Consider the following 23,769-nt stretch of genomic DNA (forward strand, 5'->3'; position numbering starts at 1 on the left):
AGTAAGCTTTATAAAAGACATTTTCTACCTATAGCAATAATAAAATATTAATGAAAACCAATTTTATAAAGATTACCATATTTGTTTACATATATCAATTGATTTTAGAAAAATAGAATGACAAAATATTTTAAAAATGCAAATTTATGTTAGTAACAAAATATTTGGGAGCACAATTAGTCCAAAAATTTCACTACTATAATATTAAATGGAGATTTAAAAAATAATTCCAGAGAAAGTAGCTTTTATTAATAAAAAGAACACAAGTAGTTTCTTACCTTCTTTAACCATGCCGACATTGAGACACTTCTGAAATCTACAGTATTGACATCGGTTTCGACGTCTTTTGTCTACTGGACAATTTTTATTTGCCAGGCAAACGTATTTTGCATTTTTCTGCACTGTTCTCTGACAAAATACAATATAGAGATAGTTAACTAATAGTTTCTTGAAAGAGCTAGGACCCGACAAGATGTATTTTAATTACAATGTGAAAAGTGACAGTGCAATTCGTATAATTAGATAAATTTAATTTCCTAACATGCTAGCCTGCAGGAAAAACAATTTTATTAGTGTTAGCTGCTGACAATGAAAATCATCTGGGATTGTTGTGAAGCAAGTCTCAGGAGACAGTCAACTTTGAATGATAAAATAATATCTGAAATTACCAGGTCAATGCATCATACCTTTATGGATTAGATTATCTCCACTTCTAAAATCCCCTTAGGAACAGTTTTCTTCTTGCTTCACTCCCCCTGATTGTTGTTGGCCTTATTAGAATTCCTTATTAAAATTCTTTGGAATGTACTTGATTTGCTGTTTATTGTGAGTACAACATCATGGTAACTGGTATGTTAGTGATTGGAAGTAGAATAATAAAAAGGGGGCCAAATTAATTTAAAATATACAGAAAATTTTACCATGTTACCATAAAAATGTTATTTAGCTTATATTATCTTCATTGATGTTAGAAAACTACAGTCAGATTTCAAATTTTAAGATACAAAAGCATATTAGTTAAAAGTCCTTCACTAAAGTTCTTGTTTCAATGTTTCATCTTGCTATGTCATTGAATTAGTATTATCCCTAGCTTACCAAGTTAGAAAGCCTTCAGATAGCACCTACAAATGAATTGTATGTCTGTTATCTTTATACTAATTTAGCTAAGTTTGGAATTTCTAGCCACACTAACTCAGGAAGATTGTCTGCTAAGACAGGCATGAGTTTGTGATGAATTTCATTGTTGTAAATACCCACAACAATGATATGAATGACTTTTAAAAGTATTTGAAGAAGAAACAGTGGAGATAAAGTGATTTGTAACAAATTTACCTACTCTTAAAAAAAATCCTCTTTAATTCAGAGGAGAAAGGGAATATATTATAATTCAATATTTTTTGTCCATTAATATTTGAAACAAAAACTTTTCTTACAATCAAGTATTTATAGAAAAATTCTATCAATGTCATCTCAAATAACCAATTGGTTTGTTATTCCACATTTTTCAGGCTTAGACAAAGAACTATTCTATTTTCATCCAGTTTCTGAGTTTTACTATTTTTTATTCTGAATCTGTGATTTCATCAGTGTGAAGAATTTTCTGGTGTGCAAATTCCTTTTACTGAGGCAATTTACTCTTTATTTTAGAGAGTTGCCTATGGGCAATGAGATACTGTGACTTGTTTAGGGTCATACAACTAGTATATATCAGAGGAAGATTTGAATCCAGGTTTTTGGGACTTCAAGGCCTAGCCCTTTCTCTCTATTTTTTTTTCTAAATATTTTAGCAAAGGCACCTTTTTTAAAATCCTTTTCTATTCCAATATTAAAATTAATAATGTCCTTACAAGAAAGTTATGTAAACTGATTAATCATTTATAATGAGTACTCTGTCTAAAGTTGTTCTACCCATCATCACATTGCAATAACTTAACACATTGTAATCAAGCTACTACAATACTCATAGATGTACTCATAACTCAACTAATGACTTACTGATAATATTCATTCTAATATAATTGCCTCCTGTAATATTATCTCATCTCTGATGTTCTTCTCTCTCAACCAACTAAGGAGTAAGACAGAATATGCCTTTATTTAAAATAAAAATTTACAAATGACTACAAACCTAGGATTAAACACAAAATAAAGTGGAGAATGAAAAATGATTTAATGTATCAGAGCACTGTAAAAAAAAAAAACAATTCCAGGTAATCTGGGATAAATAGCTTTCTTGTCCAAATTTTCACTATGTAACCTGTTTTTTTTTTCCTAAGACTCAAACTTTACTTAACAATATTACTCAAAAAACAAAACAAAACAAAACAAAAAAAAAAAACAACCCAAAAAACTAAGTTCTAACAAGATAAATGTTAAACAAAAAAATGTAAATTTCACGTACATAACTGAATACTCTCAATTGCAAAAGTTTAAATTCAATATTAACTCTGACATATACCTGTGTGTGTCTTCCCAAGTTCCTTTTTAATAATACTTTGAATAAAGCATTTATAGTACAGAATAAGCTGATTTTAGGACTGGTAAATCTATTCAAAGGTAACAGAATCTAGCTAGTGTTTATTAAAATGAAAATATAGCCCTTTCTAAAATTATGTTTCCTTCAGTAGCATATGACAATTGAATTCCAGTGGGATTTTATTTCAGATATCTTAAATATTTTCCCCCAGTAACCTAAAACATTTCCTGCATTTGTGTATGGATGCAGAGTTTAAGAAGCAGGAAAGATCATTATGGTTCAATAATTGAATTCCCATCATTAACTATACTTCATGTCATATTTTAAAAACATCCAACTTAATGGTGGAAGATCACTGGGTAAAATATGCTTCCATTTCTTTAATTAACAGATTATTTTTGGCTGGCTTGTCTATTCCCTGCCTTTTCTGTATAGATTTTTCCCCCAAAGTAAAATACCTGGTGTGAAAGGAGGGTTATTGGTAGGACACAGTGAAGATTTCTACCTTGGAATGTATTGCCTTTTAGATTTCTACCTTGGAATGTATTGCCTTTTAGGTATCTCAGTCATCTTTCAACCACCCTTATGTTTGTAGATTATCCATTCCTTTCTTAATTTTCATTATTTTTCTCCTGCTGTTCATCACCTGGCCTATTATTTACTTTAGCAGTTGTAACCAGAAAAAGGCATAAAATGGGAAAATCCAAGTGAAAGGCAAATTTGCTCTGGCAAACTCTTCATAATAAAAGAGTTTTAAAGCAAATGGCTCAAATGGAATTTCTGTTTTAATTGTAGAATTCATTTATCCAAGTAAGCTCTGTGAACTACTGACAACAATTATAAGTCATGTTTAGTTCTGCACACTACTCAAATCACTCTTCATTCTAATGTTAGTTTCCATTCAATACCTAGCCATATCTCTTAGCTGTCCTTCCCCATCTTCCAAAACAACATTCAGCAAAACATTGAGTGAATGTGTGGATTAGAATTCTTGTGAAGATATAAGGGAGGGAGATGAGGAATCAGGTATGCACAGGGTTGTCTGTGTGTTTTGTTAGAGAGAAGGCGGAATAATTAAGTGTTCTATCAAGTCTATGAATGAACAGCTAAGTGCAAGACTAAGAGGTTGAATGAGTCAGTTTCTCCTACAGTCTAAAGTAACCCCCTAAATTGTAAAGTAGGCATCTTTACAAATGCATTCAGGCAGCTGCCCCTTGCCATTTCTAATTTACACCTAGATAGTTACCTTAAGTATTAGGATGATAAAAGTCATGAATAACAAGGATTCATGGACTTGGATTGCTCTGTAGGATGGAAGGAGCCTAACCGGGAGACTGGGGGAAAGAAGAAAAGGGAATAAAGATACTCACCTTGAAGAAACCCTTGCAGCCCTCGCAGGTGCGCACACCGTAGTGTTGGCATGCTGCGTTGTCCCCACACACAGCACAAGTGCCCTCACCGGAGGAGGAACTCCTACTGGGAGGTGAAGGAAGGCTGGTACTCTCTCCTAGCAGGCTGGACCCGGCTGAGGCAGCAGCAGCAGTAGGTGTCAGACTCAGCTGGGGGAAAGCCAAGGGGGCAGGCCTCTTGGCTATTGGCAGCCCATAAGGGTGGCCCTCCATGGGGGCTGGCTGGCCACTAGCAGCAGCCCGGTCCGCGGCTCCTAAGAGGAGATCATAACAGAGGTGGTGGCCTCCCACTGGGCTGGGAGTCGGAGGGTGAGGTGGCGAGGGCTTGAAGTGGATCAGAGGGAAGCGAGTTTTCATTGGGGCATTTATCAGGTGACTTGTTGCGAGGCAAGTCTGGGTGGCCTGCAGCTGATGTGTCTCGTCCCACATGGACGTTTGCGGCGTGGGGAAGCTGGGCGTGGTTGGGGTGGAAGGGGGAGACGGCTTGAAGTACATAGAGGTACTGGGCATCACTTCCTCTTCTGAGGAGGAGGAAGGCGGCGGAATGGACGAATGGTGGTGATAACTGTGCCCCCGGGAATCTTCCATCTTGATCTGGGGCCGGGGACCCGACGGCTGCATTTGGTACAGGCAAGAGGGCTTACATTCGTAACTCCCGGAATAACCCTCCATGAAGGTACTGAAGCTGGGCAGGGAGGTGGTGGCTGTGGCTGTGATTTCAGTACTGCTTAAGTCCATATTCAGTTTGGTGTAGTCGGGGTTCATGATCTCCGAGGTGTATTCCGAGCCATAAGCGTATGTCTGCGCAGCATAACTAGAACCAGGAGGCGAAGGACTATATTGAGCTTGCACGCAGGGCATATCTGCAAAGAAGAAGCAAAAAGCCCTCAGAAATGTGAATTCTCCCTAAAGTAATTAATTAGCAAGATCGATTGCTGTCCCTCCCTCCTCAATTTGTGAAAAGGTCTTCCCTCCTCCTCTTTTTCAGATACTCGTCGAACGGGAGGCTTGTTGCCTTTAGCAGTCTACAAAACCCAACCTTCCCCAACGCCCGCCCTCTCTCCTCCCCCCCCCCCTGAAAAAAATAAATCCCTCATTGGCTATGCTGTGTCAAAGGGCACATACTATGCAGGCGGTGTCCTCTGAAGTCAAGCCCCATATAAATACAGTTAATGCCTGAGCCTTCCGCCAGGTGTTACTGGTTAAAACCCAGAAGCTTTTGCTAGAATACTCTACTGAGAATTAACTGAAGTGGTTTATTTGACAACTAAGACCTTGGCTGGGCAACTAACAGACTAGTAAGTTTGTATCTTGTTTGTTTATTTTGGGAAGGAAGAGGCCACTTCATTCACCCAGCCACAGACCATTTGCTCATAAGAAACTGTCCAGCATCAGACTTAGTAGTCATGGGGAACAATGACATATTTATGAGTTAAGACATAGGAGGACAATCCACTTTAGAGTCACTTCCCCTCCTCCTATTCCCCTTTCCAATAGCTTTATTAAGTTTGAAGCAACTCTATTCGACCTGTCCCTTGCCGTATCCCTTCTTCTCCCTACACAACCATCAACTTCAGTCCTTTAGGTAAAGAGTTAGAACATAGGCTCAGAAAATGGATTTTGGGCACTTTGCTCCATCTGCAAATAGACATTTCAATAACTTCAACAAAATGCTCATCCCAAGGATGTTCTGTGCCTTAGATTATAATATATATATGTATATATATGTGTATATATTTATATACATACACACACACACATATATATATGTATATATATATATATACATATATATATATGCTTTTTAAATATATATGTTTTTATCCCTGACCAAAATCATATTTGTGACTGGAACAATCAGCATTTATCAAACTCCCACCCCTCTCCCATTTAAATGAAATATTATGGATGGGGGGGGTGAGTGGGGAATGAAGGGCAGGGAAGAGAAGCTAAGCAGTCACAGAATTAGGATCTAGTTCCCTATCAATTTCAACCAAGACTGCTGAAGCAGTTATTAGCACAAAGTGTTCTTAGTGTACTTAACTCTTTAGATAGATAGCAATTTGAGACTTCCCTTTGATGTAATTTTGAGTCACAATATTTTATAGGCTTACTTAACTATAAGTCTAAATAGCCTATCTCTTTGCTTTATGGTTCTATGGATGCAGCAGCTTGTAGTAACTTGTTTTCCTTGAAAAAGGAAGGCCAGGTGATATGAACAATTATATAAAAAGAATGAAGGATTAAAAAAAAGTTGTTTTTTCCTTTGACAACCTTATCTTACCCATATTTCCAAATCTCATTGTTTTATTATCCATCTTTACTTCCAAAATGTAGAGAAGAGATGATTGCTTTGACGTCATTTGGAATCAGAAGAACTATTTTCTTAGCTGCTAGGATTGTTGAAATTAAAGACTAATAATCACTGTTTAAATGTTTGAAAGAAGAGAAAATAATAATAATATAAGGGATGAATAGAGCCCTATTTTTTTAAAGTTCTCAATTAGACTATCTTATCTTTTATGAAACTCTTCTACTGTCCATTACATGATCTTTAATAATAACAAAGTGGTTTTCAGTAGAGATAAATGGGAATCCTATGGTTTATAGAAATAAAATTATTTATATTAAAGGATGATGCCATACCCCTTAAATGCCAAAGAGATGCCCCCCATTTTATCACTAAAACGAATATATGGAAACCTTTTAAGAAAGATAATAATTTGTGGGTTTGTCTGTGATTTTCTCAGGAAAAAAAAAAGGATTCAGAGAAATGTATAGCTTAGCCCCAAGTCCCATTACAGAGCTTCATTGACATGATCAACCATGAGATCTTGGTTAAAGCAAACCTTCTTTCTCATAGATATCGGGCCTGGAAGCCAGGAAAGAATAATTTAGCCAGCCCATTCTGGTTTTATCTCCCTTCCCCATCCACCAGGGGAAGAAGAATATAGGGCCTTGGGCTGTAGGGTTACCTGGAGGGAATCTTGTGCGCTGAATGTTGGGGCTGGTGGTCTCTCCGGAGGAGGCTACAGACAGGGGCTGAGGAGGGGGCGTTGGGCCCAACGGGGTGGCGGCTGTGAAGCTGCTGTGGTCGTCAGTGGTTCCAGTCTGAGAGCTGGCGTTGGGCTGGCGGCGCTCTTCCGAACTGGGTTCTGTCAGCATTAGGCATCGCAGGAGAGAGAGTAAAGTTCACAGTGAGACCAGCTGGGTCTTCAGTTGGGCAATGAAACCAGTCAGACGCTAAGGAATCGACATTAAGAGTGACATCTTCCGACTTCCACGCTGCAGTGGTGTTGGGCTAGATTTTTGTCTGGTTGGTTGGTTATTTGGCAAGGGAAAAGAAAGGGGAGGGAGATAGGTACAGGGAATAATGAAAATGCCATGTAACTATCAATAATTATTCTAGGGACAGTAATAACAGAGATATTTCCTCATTTTCCAGCATTAAAGAATAGGCTAATACCTTTCTGGAGAAAAGGCAACACACGGAAAAAAGTAATAGCAACTAAACTTACTGTGTCCATACTGCTTACATCTCTGACATCAGGACACTGTTTTTGAAAATCCCTAATAATTACATCAACCAGAAACATTTCTCAACATTATTCAAAATTAAAAAAAAAAATCAACTTAGGGGATACACATACATATATTTGAAAGGAATGAAAATATATTCGGAATTCTAACAGAACTGGTGGATCAATGAACGTAAATATGCAGAATGAAGGTTTTTTACCTCTATTCTGTCAAGGAATACAAATTTACAAGGTGCAGAGGAGATGCACATTTTTTCTAACGAATGCAAGACTACTCCAGGGAATTGGAAAAAATCTTTGCTTTTTAGTCTAAATGCTAATACATCTTCAGTTCTATTACCAGAGTTTAGCTTTCCAGAGGTAAGGCAAATAAAAATAAAAGACAATGTTAATTAGACATTTGCTAACAACGAGACTTTCTGTGAATCTGTTCTTGAAGTCTACTTGTATGCTACCTCACACATTTGTCCCTCAACCACTCTTTTCTCTTGTCTGTATCTTTAGTGGACAACTTTTTCTGGCTCACTTAGCTTTTACTAGGGCTCCTCGGAGATACCTACACAAAAAGCAGCAGTGAAACTTTCCAGCGCCTGTCTGGGTTCTTGGTTTGGCAAGCCACAACCTTCGGCTTGCAGCGCCCCCTTCCACTGGACGAATTTAAGATTTCGCTTTTGAACTCGGAGGAAAAATTTCAATAGTTACATAATCTGGAGGGAGACTCAGAAAACTTTCATTTCCTATTTAGAAGTGCGGGCAGTGGATTGTGTCTGGAAAGAAACACTTGAGCAGCAAATTTAAACTTCTTACTCCAGCGAAGTTACGACCGCAGCATCAGTGACTGGGAAAGTGGGGATTCCTTAGCCATCTCCCACTTCTCCAGTCCCCTCCGGTTCCTCAGCATATGGTAGACCTGAAACCTTCAGTTCTGTTCTACATGTAAGTGGTAACGCATCTCATTTTGTATTCAACTCCTCAATTTATTATTATTAATGTTAATCTTTACTATGAGCTCTCAAAGTCTCTCGTTCCCCCTTTTCCCCAACTGATGAAACCTGATGGACGTATCTCCGTATGGTTTCTAACCAGGGAGACACTTTTGGAACGTTGCTGTGCATTCCGTTAGAGTTTCACCAGGGTCTCAGCTGGGGAGGTGAGAGGTTCATCTCTGTGCTCCGAGGTTTTGTTTCTCTCTTGTTCTCGGAGTTAGCCCCCCGGTGAACGAGGTTGCTTTGCTCTCTAAGCTGAGCGCCCTAGGGCTCTTCTCCGCCCCCAAAGCCTCTGGTTACCTAGAAACACACTCTGCGCCTTTAAACACGTAACACTCCTCCTGATTGCAGTCGCTGGAGCCTAGAGCATAGAGCCTCGGGGGCTGTAAATTAGGAAGGGATAACTACTCCTGTCAAAGACGCTTTCTTCTCTATATTCAGACTCCAGTGGCACCCCCGGGTTTCCCTCCCCTTTGCAACTTTTGGAAGAAACCATGAAACGCAGCTTTGTGGCTAGGATCCTCAGTGGAGTTTCCAATCCCTAGTCCATTGGTGGCAAGTAGGAAAGAGAATTTCTGGAAACGTACTCCTGAGGTTGAGAGTGGGGATAGAGGTGAGGATGGGGATAAAAGGTAGTAAAATTGGAGATTAGGATAGAGTTATTCTGAATATCTCATTAAACCACAATAATTTTAGCACACCATTGCTAAAAATTACATTTAAGCTCAATCTCCGAGTCAGGCAGATTTTATTTCTTCCAGCTTTTTGCTTTCTATGAAAAGTTTCACATTAGCCGAAATAAATGAGCATTCATTGGCTCTAATGGGAAGTATTTATTTCCTGCTATATTTCAGTAAGGGAGGAGGTGCAAAAAAGATTTGAAATAATCAATGCATTTATAACCTCTTATTGACTTGAAGCACTAATAAATGTCATTCTTTGGAAATATTACTGGAAAACTGGAAGAAAAATATACACCTACTATCTGCGTCCCAACAATACCTTTTCCAATACATCCATAAAACATCTTTTAGGAGGTACTTTCTACGTTTCTGTAACTTCTACAGAGAACTTCAGTCGTTTAAAGAAATGACTTTGTTCTACTCCAGAGCCACGAGCTATTTCAATTAACAATTTTTTTTTTTAAATGGAAAAGTAATTTCTACATCAAACCAAGACTGAGAGAAGAAGGAAACCACACACACGTGCTGGGTGACTAAAGTTGGTAATTACAATTTATTACCTCCAAAAGAGAAAGAGTAAATGTGAGAAGAGCAGATGCAGGGCAGACGTGCTTAGAGAAGCCCCCGTCTCATTTCATTACAATATGCCACATTCCAACAATTACCACTGTGCTCCTCAGAGCTGCTTCTGTAGTTCCCGCAGTCGCTGCCCCCAGTTATTTTCCTCTCTCAGTCCAAATTCAATCAACCTGCCCTGTAGTTTCCATTAGGTACTACTAACTTGTACCAACAAAATCACCTATTTTCAAGCCTACTTAAAGAAGGAAAATTACTGCCATTCATCACCGGAGCTGCAACTCCCGGCCGCCGCCGCCGCCGCCGCCGCCGAGAGCATCATTTCCATGACAACAACCAGAGCCTGAAAATACCCTGAATAATATCGCAGGGGTTGCTATTGCACAAATCCTGGTCCTCCTCTTTGTTAAAGAAAAAGCCTCTCCAAAAGGGGGAGGAAATCACACGAACTCCTAATAACCCAGCGGGACTCCTAGGGGGTAAAAGTTTCAGATTAGAGCTCTCGGGACTCCTTACAAAACGACTCACTTGCGGGGAGCGAAGAGGAGAAAACCACAAAAAGTTGTCAAAATCAGTAGCTACCAGAGAGCCCTCCGAGCAACTTTTAGCAACTCCCCTAAATAGCTCTGCGAATCTCATACGTACTTGGCTGCTGTGGCGGTTCCGTCTTTATATCGAGTTTATAGAGGACTGCCCCGAAATCTTCATGGGGGAGTAGTAGCCGAGGTCCCGGAAGGGCTGACTTGTACAAACTGTCCCGGAGACTGCGGACTCGCAGGAGATGCTGCGATCCCAACTCATGGGAAAGCACGGAGGAGGAGCTCTGCGGGCGCCCTGGCTCCTGCTGCTCCTGAGCCAGGGAATAAGGAATAAACCCAGGGAAAAATGCAGCCGCGCCGCTGCCGCCGCTGCCGTAGCCTCTGTTATTCCCGCTGCAGTTTCCGCTGCTCCTGTCAGGGTGACAATGTGAGCCGGAGGCGGGGTTCGCCGGCGCGGCTGTGCACCGAAAAGCTCTGTCGGAGAGGTGTGTGAGCGTGTGGAGTGTGTATGCAGTGTGTGAGCGTGTGGAGTGTGAATGCAGTATGCGCTTCTGGGTGTGTGTATCTGGGGATGAGAGTGTGTATGTGTCAGCGTGTGTGCGTTTGTGTGAAGAGAGGGAGAGGTGCTGCAAGCTGGGGGGAGGCAAGAGACTCTGCTCTCCCGGCTGCGCGCTCGCTTGCTCTCTCCGAACGTCATTTATGCCACAGGAGCCCTAGCGGCCTCTCCATAGAGCTCCTGGAATGCGAGACGTCAATGGTGACGCCATGGGACGCTCACGTCACCCTCCTCCTCCCCTCCCCTCACCCCGGCCGGTTCCGCGTGTGTGAGTAAGGGAGTGTGTGTGTGTGTGTGTGTGTGTGTGTGTGTGTGTGTGTGTGTGTGTGAGAGAGAGAGAGAGAGAGAGAGAGAGAGAGAGAGAGAGAGAGAGAGAGAGAGAGAGAGAGAGAGAGAGAGAGAGAGTGAGCGCGCGCTCACGCGCGTGTTCAGTCACTCGCTGTTTTACAATGGAAGCCTAGCACAGCTGCTTGTCACTCTGAGAGATCCTAGTCGGTGGCTGCCAACCTCTGCAGAACACGTTCGCTTCTTGGACTCAGAAGAACACTCGTTTTTGCTTCTAGGCAGAGACTGTCAGCGCAGGTTGCTTGGGCTGGGGCGGAATAAAGGTAGAGAAGACGTGCTGACACGACTCCAGGACTGCCCAGAGTGTCCAGGAAACCTGGGTGAAAAGGGAACAGTGCTTCATAAAGTGAGGGATTTGCCATCCAGTTTCACTGAACGATCCTACCTAGCAGTGGATGATGCACAGGGGTTGGTCACTATTGTTAAATAGCCCTTTTGTTGGGAAGCTTCGTCCTCATTGAATGACTTCTTAGGAAGTCGTTTATTTACTATCTTATTATATTATTTACTACCCAGCCCTCAGCAAAAAGGGTTAATTAGCAATCCTTCTTCCAGACTCTGATACGTATTTTGCACACTGTGAGGGTTACTCTCAGGGTGAGGTTTTATTTCATTACGGTACGTTTTCTTTTCTAGCTGTTAACATTAAAACCATTGAAAACACAAGCACAGAACACGTATGATTTAACTGAACTGGTATCTTACTTCAACACACACACACACACACACACACACACACACACACACACACACACACACACACACACACACACACACACACACACACACCCAGACCGCCTCAAAAACGGGACACATAGCTGACACTTTTGTTTTTTGCATTTGAAGTGAGTTTCTTCTATTTGTCCCCAAATTAGAACATTGTGATAAGATTTGTAGCAATTATTCGTTTGAGAATTTGGTATGGATATATAGTCCCACTGAGTTTTGGAATTATGTACAAATAGCTATTGACCCAGTGAATGTGAGACTCTTCCCTCCATCCCTATCCCTTGGAAATTGTTTTGAGAATGAATTTCTCGCTAAGAAAAATACACCAAGTGTCCCGAGATCGGACTCCGACTGCTAAGTATTCAAACAGCCTTTTGGACCAAATGCTGCGGGTCGTGGTTGTCTAGGTAAGTCCGCACAATAGGTGACCATCCTCGTGGTTCCCTGCTTGAATGGGAATTGAAATGACATCTCTTTAATATGTCACCATTTTAGCCTGAAAAATGGAAGTACTGGCAGCATATTTCATTTAAGGACTCCTTCAGACTAGGTTCGGGAGGGGACAAGAATCTGGAAATACATACACATATATATGTATATATTCCAACCTTCTCGCCCTCTTCTTTCTTTTCTCAAACTGGGAGGAGGGCAGCCAGGGAGTGGAGTGTGGGAGAAAGCTCGGAAGGTAGCCCAGTACTATGGAACGCCGCCCTCTTTCTCGCTGCTACCAATCCGGGGACTGGTGGAGGGCGCTGCTACATTGTATCTATTCAAAGGGAGTCGGACTGAGAGCAGCTAGGCGCTGACGCACGGGAGGCGCGTGATTGACGCAGGCGAGGTTTCTAAATTTAGAAGTTGGCCCGGGCCCTGCCGCCGCCGCGCGCCGGAGATAGCGGAGTAGGTTTCCCCTCCGTCACCCCCCTCCCCCCAGCTCCCTCCTCACTTGCTCCATTCAGGCGCGGGCCGGGCTGTGATCCGGCCGAACCAAATATAGCAGTGGGCAGTTATTTTTAGACCCGTGGGCCTCGGCGCGCGCTCCCCTGCCCTTCCCTTCCCCCCCCCCAAGCCCGTTCACTTCCTGATGAGAACCCACAGGGAGGGGGCGCCCTGACCCCGGCCCTGAGGACCTCGGGAACTTCCCGGAGGTGTGTGTGGAGGTGGGGTGGGGAAGGGCGTACGCGCCCGGCGACATTCGCCATTTTTGTCAATCTGGTCCAGTGACCTGGGTTTATGGGGACCGTGCTCCCCCTCACCTCGCTCGGATATTTGTACACACACAGACACACACACAGACACACACACAGACACACACACAGGTCGCGGCGGCGGAGGTCGATGGCAGTGAGGGGGAATCTGTGTGAGGCCCCGCGGGAGGGGGTGGGGCGGAGGCGGGGCTCCGGGATGGCCCGAGGTGCCCGGCTGCGGCTCGTGGGGGCGGAGCCGCAGCTGCAGAAGCAGCCGCAGCAGCCGCTCTCCGGGCTGCCGCCGCCTCTTCCTGATGGTTTGGGGATACCCCCTGGCCGGACGTCACGGAGGAGCCGAGGAGGTGGCGGTGGCGGCCCGGGGCTCATCCTGCCCTGACATCACGGGTGCAGCGGCTGCTGCGCCGGCAGCGGCTGCTCCTCCTTTGTAGCTTCCTCCCTTTCCCTTCCCCCCTTGTTGAGTAACTGCTTTGTTAACTGAAAATACCATGACGGGCCAGAGTGATCACTAACTAGCTCCAGACCTCAAAGAAAGTTAGGGAGGCTGTCAGGCAAGATCGGGGAGACTCCCCCACGCAGACTCTGATGGTATCTGGTGGGGTGGATCTGTGGAAAAGCATCTGACAATTTCCACGTACTCTTCTTACCTAACTGCACCCTAAAGAGGTTTAAAAATACTTTTATTTCCATGCCTTCCTCCCCTTTCGAAGGACCAAAATCCATTTCTGAAAAAAATACGCAAAATTGAGATGTCCATGTAGAATTCCTAAAATAAGGTGAAAAAGTCTCGGGAAAAAAGGTCTTTCGACTGATTTATTAACTGGCGAAAGTTTTCAGAAGTTAACATACAAATTAATATAGAGAAGAGAATTTTATAAGAAGAAGGGGCCTTAGCATATAATCAGATGATTTTACTTTAAATTTAAAATTAATATTTACAGCCATTTATTTTACTGAGTAATCGACATAACACTTGGTAGTGTGAAGTTTCTTGATCTTTCCTGTAATCCCTTGTAGTTATCGCCATCCACATTTGACTGTTGAGGAAACAATTCAGAGGGTGATTTGTCTATGATCAAGAGCTAGTAAGTGCCAGGCTGGATTCCAACCTGGTTTTCACTCGCCTCCAAACCCAGTTTTTCTTTCAAGTATGAAAAAAAAAAAAAAAAAAGTCCTTGCCTACCCAGGCTGTTGTCAGATTTTTCTTGTCATATTTTGATAGGATTGTACCACCTGAAATAAGGCTATTCTTCCTTCTGAACACTTATTCTATCATTCCAATAAATTTTTCACTTATGTTTTCAAAATTGCATGTTATTTATCACTTATTTAACATTTCTTTTAGTGTAAGTAACTCAGGGTAAGATTTTCTCATTGGATGGTTGTGTTACTACTTTCTGTAGGATGATAGTAATTGTTTTATGTTCACTGTATCTTAGGTACATCAGGTTACTTATTTTACTCCATGACTCTTCACTTGTAATTTGTTTGATTCAACTCATCCTTAGCTCATTGTGCTTCTTAAAAGGAAACCGAATTAGATATGAGAGATTCCAGCAATAACTGAGAAGCTGGATTAACTTGCAATTATGATAGTATTGGAACTAAAACTTCTTATAAATGATTATTTAATTCCCCCTATATCCCTAAATTCATGTGATGCTCAATTGTTTGATCTTTAGGCATGGTCAGCATTTATTAAGTATCTGCTCTGTGCAGGATATTGTGACAAATTCTGGGGAAGATGAAAATATTAAATAAAACAGTCTCTGCCATCTCTGATATCCACAACTTAGTTGGGGAGATGAAAAAAGCTGTTAAATAAGTGTATGGAGAGATTCACATCAAGTTCTGTATGAACTCCAAGAAGGAGAAAGTTAATTTGTGAAGGGGGAAGGGGGACCAATTCTTTCATGAAGGAGTTTGCATTTGATTGGCCTTAAAGAACAAATAGAATTTGATGGAATTTTAATGAAAGCATTCTAGATTATCAGAAAATGATATGCTCAAAGATGTATAAGAGTTTGAAGAGCTTGAGATGTGGAAGGGGGACAGGGAGTAGTCCATATTAATTGAATTATATTCCATACCCCTCCCATTCCCCCCCCCCTAAAAAACCTGAATACATTTAAAATATTTTATAAAACTGAAAATGATGTAAGGTAGAAATGCTTAAACAATATATGTCTTGGGGGAAAAGACTTCTTTAAAAAAAAAAAAAAGAGGAAGGCTTGGATTATTAGGTTAAAATGTTTTAACTTAGTTCAGTAGGAAACCAGTGAGGGATTTTGAGCAGAGGAATGATTTAATAATTACTCACATTTTATTGGACTTTCATTTTTTAAATAATAATTTTATCATAATCCTGTGAGATTAGATTTGTTCTTGAAGTTACTTGAAATGAAAATAAATTCTTATAAATTATTTCCAGTAAACATCTGATGTTTTATGCTTTTTCAAAGTGGATTTATTAGTAATTGTATGTGTATGTGTATGTGTGTGTGTGTAAAATATGGTTATATTATCAATAAATATGTTAATCTATCTAAACACATGCTGAATTATATACTTTGATTAAAACATAGAGAGATAGAAACTGGATCTAAAAACTCCCAGGTAAAGAAACTTTCTGCTAATATAAGATGGTATCTTCTTTACAAGTTAAAATCTTAAAAGAATTGCCTAGAGCTGTGGTGATAAACTCAAATAGAAACAGATAGATACCAGTTGAACCATATGTTAATATTTTTATTTACATTGTAATGGATTTTTAATTATTTTGTTAAACAGTTCCCACTTACATTTTAATCAAATTCTAATAGTTTGATAGCCCTGGCCTAGGACTCTGGAGAATTAAGTCACCTATGCAGGGTCACATAGCCAGTAGATTTTAAGAGAATATATTGATTCAAGGTTTCTTTGACTTCAATGTCAACTCTCTACTACTCTGACAATTCTGCTTCTCCAGTGAAGTATATAATACAAGTATAGTAAAATATATTTAAAAAAATCAGACATGAAATATAACAAATATTTATATATATGACATTTTGAAAGTTTATAAGACATTTGGTTATTATATAATTTGCAAAATTAGCTGGTTATTTCCCTGCTTTTGTGTTTTTTATTTTCTTGCAGAGTAAAACAGAATTTTATTTGTTAAAATGTTCAGTATAGGTTATTCATCAGAGCCAGAACATCTGAATTCAAGTGAAATTTTGAAACTAGCTGCTCCAATGTACATTTCTTTCTTGCTCAGCATAGAGAAAGCAAAGGAAGCAATTGTGATAATCTCTAGAAATAAATTATAGTAATCTTAAAAACTATATTTATAGATTTGGTGGATTGGTGGTACCTTCTGCTTTGTTTTGGTTTTGTAGGCTAGATCTATATATAATAAAGTATTTCTTTTCCTGAGAAAAGAAAATGACCAGGAGAACATAGTTTTGTTTCAATTAATACTTATTTTAATAAAAATGAATTTTGAAATAACTATAAGTGCTTTTTTGATATAGCAGTGATGAAGAATCACTTTGTTCTTCATCAAGGACTGGAAAAGATCTTAGAGATCATGTAGTTCAGTTCCCTCATCTACCAGATGATAAAACTGAGCCCCTATTAAGTGACTTTTCTTAAGTCATACCAATTCTTAAGAAATGGAAACAGGATTGAAACTGGAGTCTTCTGACTCCAGATCTATCACTCTTTCCATTATACTCCAGGATCTCTGTTGATATCGTATACAGAGTAGTGAGTCAGAGAGGGAAGTTTCTTTAATGAAGAAAATTGACTGGATAAACAAAGGCCAATATGAATTCATCCTTTGATATTCTCTGCCACTTAATATGTTTCATTCAAAAGACAATTATTTAGGACCAAATTTTATAAGTTATCTGTGTCTATAAGTAAATATGTCTCTGAAGATGAAAACAGGAAAGGAGAAACTGTTTCAGGAGAGGGTTTTTCTGGTGTTACTGTAACTGTATTATCTAAAATAGAGATGTCAAATTTCCAGTGATCCACAAAACTTCTAAGTGCAGCTTGAACCAGTTTAAAATATAATTGGAGTATGTTTAACAAAATAAATAAAAATGCAACACAATATAGATAATGTTTGTAAGTTTTCTTTCTTTTCTTTCTTTCTTTCTTTTTTTTTTGCTGAGGCAGTTGGGGTTAAGTGACTTGCCCAGGGTTACACAGCTAGGAAGTATTAAATGCCTGAGAACAGATTTGAACTCAGATCCTCCTGACTTCAGGGTTGGCACTCTATCCACTGTACCACCTACCTGCCCCTAATTTGTAGTTTTCTAAGCCAATATACTATTGTTTCTATTTGAGTTTGATACCATTGATTTAATACATGATTTTTTGTTATACCTTGTATGACGTTTACGTTATAAAACATAAAACATATACATAAATATTAATAACTCTAACAATCTCAGATTTCATAATTTTTCAAATTAATCGAAATATACTGTTACCATGACACTTTGGAAAAGTAAGTGGGATTTCTTCATCTAGTCTTTTGGTTCTCTTTTTATTCTTTCTTTTTTTTCCTTGTCATTTACTTGAAATGTGTACAGAGAGCTAAGAGCTAAGAATGACAAGCCCAAATTACTTGTAGATTTTCTGTGTTTTTATCTCAGGACTTAAGAAAATTTAGAACCACAAATTTTGTGTTCAAGTAATTGTTTATACAGATTCTTGAATTTCACATTCCTTCCAAAACAAACAAGTAGAATTGGGACAAAGATCTTGAAGACAAAGATCTATGGGGATACAATCATATACTAGAAGTTTAAAAGAAGGCCTTTGAGGGCCAAGAACATTAAGAATTAATTGGAATTTGAAAAATTAGTATTGTTTATTGGCAGTTTTGTGTTTTATGCTAAGGAAACAACCAGATAAAATAAAGTGTTAGTATCAATTGTTAAATTATGAAAAATTGGTAATATCAATTTTATTATGAAATATTGTTTTTCATTTTAATAAGTAACAGCTAAGAAGGATAAATATTGGGATAGTATAGAACCAAAGATGAATGAGATCTTACCCTTTTATTTTTTAGATGAGAAAATTGAGAGTTGGGAGAGGTTGCATAAGTAGGACATCACAAGCAGATGTTTAACCCATATATTCTGATTGCAGAGCCATGGTTCTTTCCTCTGTATCTCTTTCTAGAGACTTTCTAGAATGCTTTATGTACCAAACTAAAGAATTTTGACTTGAATTAATAGGAAATGGGAAAGGCATCATTTAATTAATTCGCAAATGAATCAATCTATCTTTTAAAGTAGGGAAAAGATTTGATTCCATGATTAGAGGTATAGGTTAGGAAAATTGATTTGACCATTGGATGAATCAAAGGAGGAGAAGAACTGAGCATGGGGAGCCATAGCATAGATGCTATTGCAGTAGCCAAATTGAGAGAGAATGGAAGCCTGAACAATGGTAATAGCTGTGGGAATAGAAAGGAAGAGAGAGATAAAAGAGATTTCAAATGTAGACTCTACAAGACTTAGTGACCATAGAGTGAATGTGAGTGATCAAAGGCCAAAGGTGAATCTTGGAGGATGGTAGTACTATTAACAGACATAAAGATGTTAAGAAAAGAAGCTGATTACAGAACAAGATTACATATTAAGTTTTGTATATTAATTTTGAAGTTATTAGTGGGATAGCATGGGATAGATACACAATTAGAAAGACAGGAGGATTAGAATAATGGTTATGAATCTGGATTGTAGACCCGTTGGAATTAGCATAGTTATTGCAGGGCATCCACAAATTCACATTCAAATTATGTCAAAAAAGGCTTATTAAATGCTCTGTGAGGGAAAGGACTATTTCATTTTTGTTTTTTCTCTCCTCTAGCTCCATATCTTAGACACAGTAAGGAGCTTAATATATACCAGTTTGTTAAGTTCAAGCTAGCTCCCTGGAGGCCTCAGGATCAGCCAGATTCAGGATAAATTAAAGTCCTTGGTCTTTAGGGGGAAAAGTGAAGGAGACAGACAGACTGCCACAAGGCTTGCCACCAATTTCTCTTCTCCTCATCCAGTAGCAAAGTGAGTTCTTGCCTCTCTCACTCCACCCTCTAATCCTTGCCTATGATTATCTTAACATCAAAGATTGAGGTAGCACCAATAGTGAGAAGAAACACTTTTCCAAACATATGCTAATAGAGTCATTGTCTCATATCAAATAGGTAATTAGCTGTAAGTGCTCAGTTGTCAGATTCAAGTACACCTTGTCATAGTTTCAGCCCTTTACACCAGTTGAATTTAAGCTTGCAATGTACAAGACATCTAGGTATTGATGATATGAAGACAAAAATAAAACATTTTCTACTCTCACAATGTATATTTCATTGGAAGTATACAGCATGTACAGAGATAAAGAAATAAGTAATAGACTACTAATTACTATTACTTTTGGTCAAAGAAGGCTTCATTCTGAAGGAGGCAGCATTTGATCTGAGTTTTAAATGAAGATATGGATAGGGTTATTTATATCTGTACCTTTGAAAAGAAATATGTGACAGTTTTAGAATATACATGGTGGTTTATATGAATGCACAAAGGCAGGAGATATAACATCAAGCTTATGGAGAAGATAAATTTGGCTAGAATGTAGATAAATGTACTAGGTCTATTAAATAAGTAATAGTATCTGTGTATTTTAAAATATATAAAATATTATGTAGATGTGATTAATAATAATGGTTAATTAAAAGTATTAAATAATTTGTAGTAGCTTTTTGTCATTGTGTTTATTCTCAGTCAGTGAATAACTGTAAACTACTGTTATTATTATGTAGGGGGTTTTTGTATGTGAAATATTGGGAGTTGCTGTATTAGAGATAAGAGATCAGGACAACAGACAAAAATTATAAAATCATTCACACAGAACATAGTTGAAACTAGGTGAATGGATGAAGTTACTAAGGGAGAATAATATAGGCAGAATAAAAGAAAGTCAAGGATAGAAATTTGGAGAATATTTCTCTTTGGAGGTTGCAGGATGAAGGTACAGACAACAAAGACAAAGTGAGTAGAGGGATAAGAGAAAAACAAGTATAGTTCAGAATAATAGACCCAAAGGAAAAGTTAAGGATTATGACTGATAAAAAGCAATTAGGAAATTGTTGGTGAACTTTGGGAGAATGGTAAAACAGTAAAGGTATGAGTGGATCATTAGGCATTTAGTATAGAATTAGAGAAGTCTGGCAGCCAAAGATATGATAGAAAAGTATATATATTTCAACAGGATAGAAAATATTGTGGTAATTGCATTATTTTCCAAGAAAAGTACACTTTAATTTTCAGTTGTTTCTTTGTAACATTGAATATCTCCTAATTTGGTTGTTAGCAGATCCCAGAGATGAAGTAAATGGTTTAATGATATAAATGGTCCACTTGAAATGCTTGAAATGAAGTATGTGGAACTAGAAATAGATGAGCAAAGTTGTGCTATATCAGCCATTTAATTCTCAGAATTATGGTAAAAGTAGGTGGTAGAGTTAAGTCAAAGGTTAAGGACTTTTTTTTTTTTAAATCAGCATAGTGGTCTGTGCTTGAGCCAGAGTATATTAATAACTAATAATAATAACCAATACTATTCTATTGGATTTTACTCCACATGATATGTTGAAGTTGACTACATAAGACTCTACAATGAAATTACTGGAGACATTTGAAACAAGCAGGTCCATAGCTCTCTACCTGCCAACAAGTTCCTATCATTTGATCTTGTTGCCTGTGAAATGCCGTCAAGAATTGTAAGTATGAATAATGCAGTCTGACAATGATAGCTGTTATAATTCAGATTTACTTGTGCCTTTATAATTTTTTTTTTACAATCCCCTTTGTGCTGTTCCATTCAATTAGGGTTTGAATAAATTCAGGCTTTGCTTTGAAATATTTCCTTATGAAAAAGTTTTTTGAACACATTCTATGATGTGAAGTTAAAAATGTGAAGGTTTCAATAAAGTAAATGCAATTAGAATATTGACAAGATACTTATAAATGTAGAGATATATATTATTTATTCTGTTGTATGATAAGCCAATACACAGGAGAAATTCCAATTGGTAGAAATGTAGCTGAGAGAAGCAAGTGGGTATTCTAAAAAAAGAATAGCAGAGGTTAGTAAAGGATAAGTTGTATTTATGTATTCAGCTTAGCTTATTGCCTTGCATATAAGTGCTTTTTAGATTTTTATTGATTGAAATATATTAAGAATTTGAATTAGAAACTGAGCCACTTACAATGTGGAATTATTTCAAGATCACATACATAATAAGTTTGGGACACTTTATGGATAATGAATACAATGTTATTGTGTTTGAAATTTGACAGTAGTCACAAAAAAAAACCTACAGTTGTCCTCTAAAACCAGAATCTCCAAATATATTTACTCCTTGTAAGATGGAGTAGCATCATATTTCTGTCCCATTTTGAAGATCATCAGAATATGTATTTACATGGTAAAGCATGTAGCAGTAAAAACAAAGACTTCTTTCCATTCTCTGATATGATTTTAATACACTTTTATTTGGTGATGGTAGTCAGGAGAGGGAGGGACAGCATATATACTGTATATATTAGAATACTATGAATGCTTAAGAAATTAAGGCATCACATTGAATTACTTTTTCTCACACTATCATGAGAAATGTGTATGTGCTAGTTTACCATAATTCCACAAAATGAATTGAAGCTGATGGTGAGAAATTTGAACATATAAATCTTTGAACTAGTGCTGTAATATTTTAACATACTTTCTACCAAAAATAAATATACTTATGACTACACTGATACCTATATTAAAATAACATTTTGTGAAATGCAAGCATCATCAATTATGACCTCAGAAATGTGTGACCTGGGAAAGTCACTTAACCCTGTTTGCTTCAGTTAGTTGCTTCATTTGTAAAATGAGCTGAAGAAGGAAATGGCAAATTACCTCAGCATCTTTGCCAAGAAAACCTCCCAAGTTGGATGTGACTGAATGACAATAATTGCTTTAAGATTTTAAAATGCTTTTAAAGTATTTTATTTTATCTTTACAATAATCTAAGAGCATAGGTGTTGTTATCTTCATTATGCAGACAAGAAACTCAGATAGATTAAGTGACTTGTTTAGGATCACACAGCTAGTAAATATCTGAGGGTGATTTTGAACTCAGGTTTTCCTGAGTCTAGATCCTGTATTCTGTGCCATCTAACTTCCTCTTTACTTCTCCTATATATAGAAATGCATTTTCACAGTTAAATAGCTCATATCAGCTAATATCTGAACAGAGAAAAAATGTTCGTTCAGATTCTTTTCAAAGTCATGAGATTTTTTTTTTTAATGACAGTTTTGGCAGCTATTACAGTTCTCATACTACTTAGTTTAAACTTTTAGCTCAGTATTGAATAACCTAGTGGAGATATTTGCTTGACTATATTAGAAATGCCCACTTCTACTGAAGCTTATTCAATTCAGATTCATAGAATTAGAGGTAGAAGAGACCTTGAAGCTTATATGATCTAACCCATTACTTTATACAGGAAAATCCTCTCCTTGACTCAATTCTCTGAACTCTGGTCATCCACTTATCATCCTTTGCTTTTGATATGTAACTAGCTATCATGTCTTTGCACTAGGCAATTCCTTGATGACAGTTTTTTTTTTAATTCTTGTTTATATTACTGTTCCTTCCTTCCTCCCTTCCTCCCTTTCTTGTTTCCTGCCTTCCTTCTCTGTAGTTATTTTCATGGTGGTTTTTTTGTAGATACTATTAATATTGCATTGCATTATGGACATATGTTTCATAAAATAATAAATAATGAAATAATGGGGTATATGATAAAATCCACTTTGTTAATTCTTCCTTTTATTTTATTAGTATATGTTTTAGCTATCTTTTCATCTAACTTCAGCTTCCTCCTTAATTTTGGTTTTTGTTTGTCGCAAAAATTAATGGCAAAACTGAATTAGCTTTTCCAAAAATAAGTCTACTTGGTTATTATATAAGGTTCTTGCATTTAGAAGGCCACTCAAGTTAAAATTTGTTTACAATCTAAAAACTGTGGTTCTTAGTGTCCCCTTTATTTACCACTCTGCCTCTGTTATTGAAGAAGTAGAAGGAACTTCAGAATTGAGAGCCATTTTTAATTTTCCTCATTTCACAGATTGCAAAAAAGTTTGCAATGGCCAAAAAAGTTTGATTATCAGGTTTTCACCCAACTGTCTATGATTAGCTAGATTTGTCCTTAGAAAATAATTTTGGTTTATTTCCTAGACCATATTCAAAACTTCCCATCATGATAGATCTTGATAGAACTGGTATAACTTTCAAGAACATAGAGTCAAGGGGCAGTTAGGTGGTACAGTGGATAGAGCACCAGCCCTGAAGTCAGGAGGACCTGAGTTCAAATCCAACCTCAGACACTTAAGACTTCCTAGATGTGTGACCCTGGGCAAGTTACTTAACCCCAATTGCCTCAGAAAAAAAAAAAAAAAAGAAGAAGAACATAGAGTCACCTTTAGACCAAGATAAGATATTGGAGTGGATGTTGTCCCTGATGATTGATATTCAGCCTTTGTGTGACTATCTTTAGTGATGAGGGAGTAATGTGCTATTTTTAGATAACTTTAACTATTAGAAACGTCTTCCTTATATTGAGCCTGAATCAATTATCTTATACCTTAGAGTCAACCCTAAAATCTTAGAATT

At 38.1% G+C, this 23,769-nt stretch overlaps 1 protein-coding gene across 2 annotated transcripts in view; it reads right to left on the bottom strand.

Annotated features, from left to right (window-relative positions):
* Window positions 1-10,901, bottom strand: part of NR4A3 (nuclear receptor subfamily 4 group A member 3) — a 32,151-nt gene extending 21,250 nt beyond the window's left edge. The window contains exons 1-4 of one of the 2 annotated variants that reach the window (XM_074280089.1): window positions 10,315-10,901; window positions 6,861-7,040; window positions 3,847-4,748; window positions 279-408 (exon numbers count right to left, since the gene is read on the bottom strand). In XM_074280089.1, coding sequence (XP_074136190.1) covers window positions 279-408; window positions 3,847-4,746 — 1,030 coding nt within the window. In that variant the 5' untranslated portion in view covers window positions 4,747-4,748; window positions 6,861-7,040; window positions 10,315-10,901. Of the gene's footprint in view, window positions 1-278; window positions 409-3,846; window positions 4,749-6,860; window positions 7,174-10,314 lie in introns of those variants that run through there. The other variant, XM_074280088.1, reaches the window with a different exon arrangement.
* Between the last annotated feature and the right edge of the window lie 12,868 nt (window positions 10,902-23,769).

Source organism: Sminthopsis crassicaudata, chromosome 1, assembly GCF_048593235.1.
Source record: "Sminthopsis crassicaudata isolate SCR6 chromosome 1, ASM4859323v1, whole genome shotgun sequence".
In the NCBI taxonomy this organism is placed as follows: Eukaryota; Metazoa; Chordata; class Mammalia; order Dasyuromorphia; family Dasyuridae; genus Sminthopsis; species Sminthopsis crassicaudata.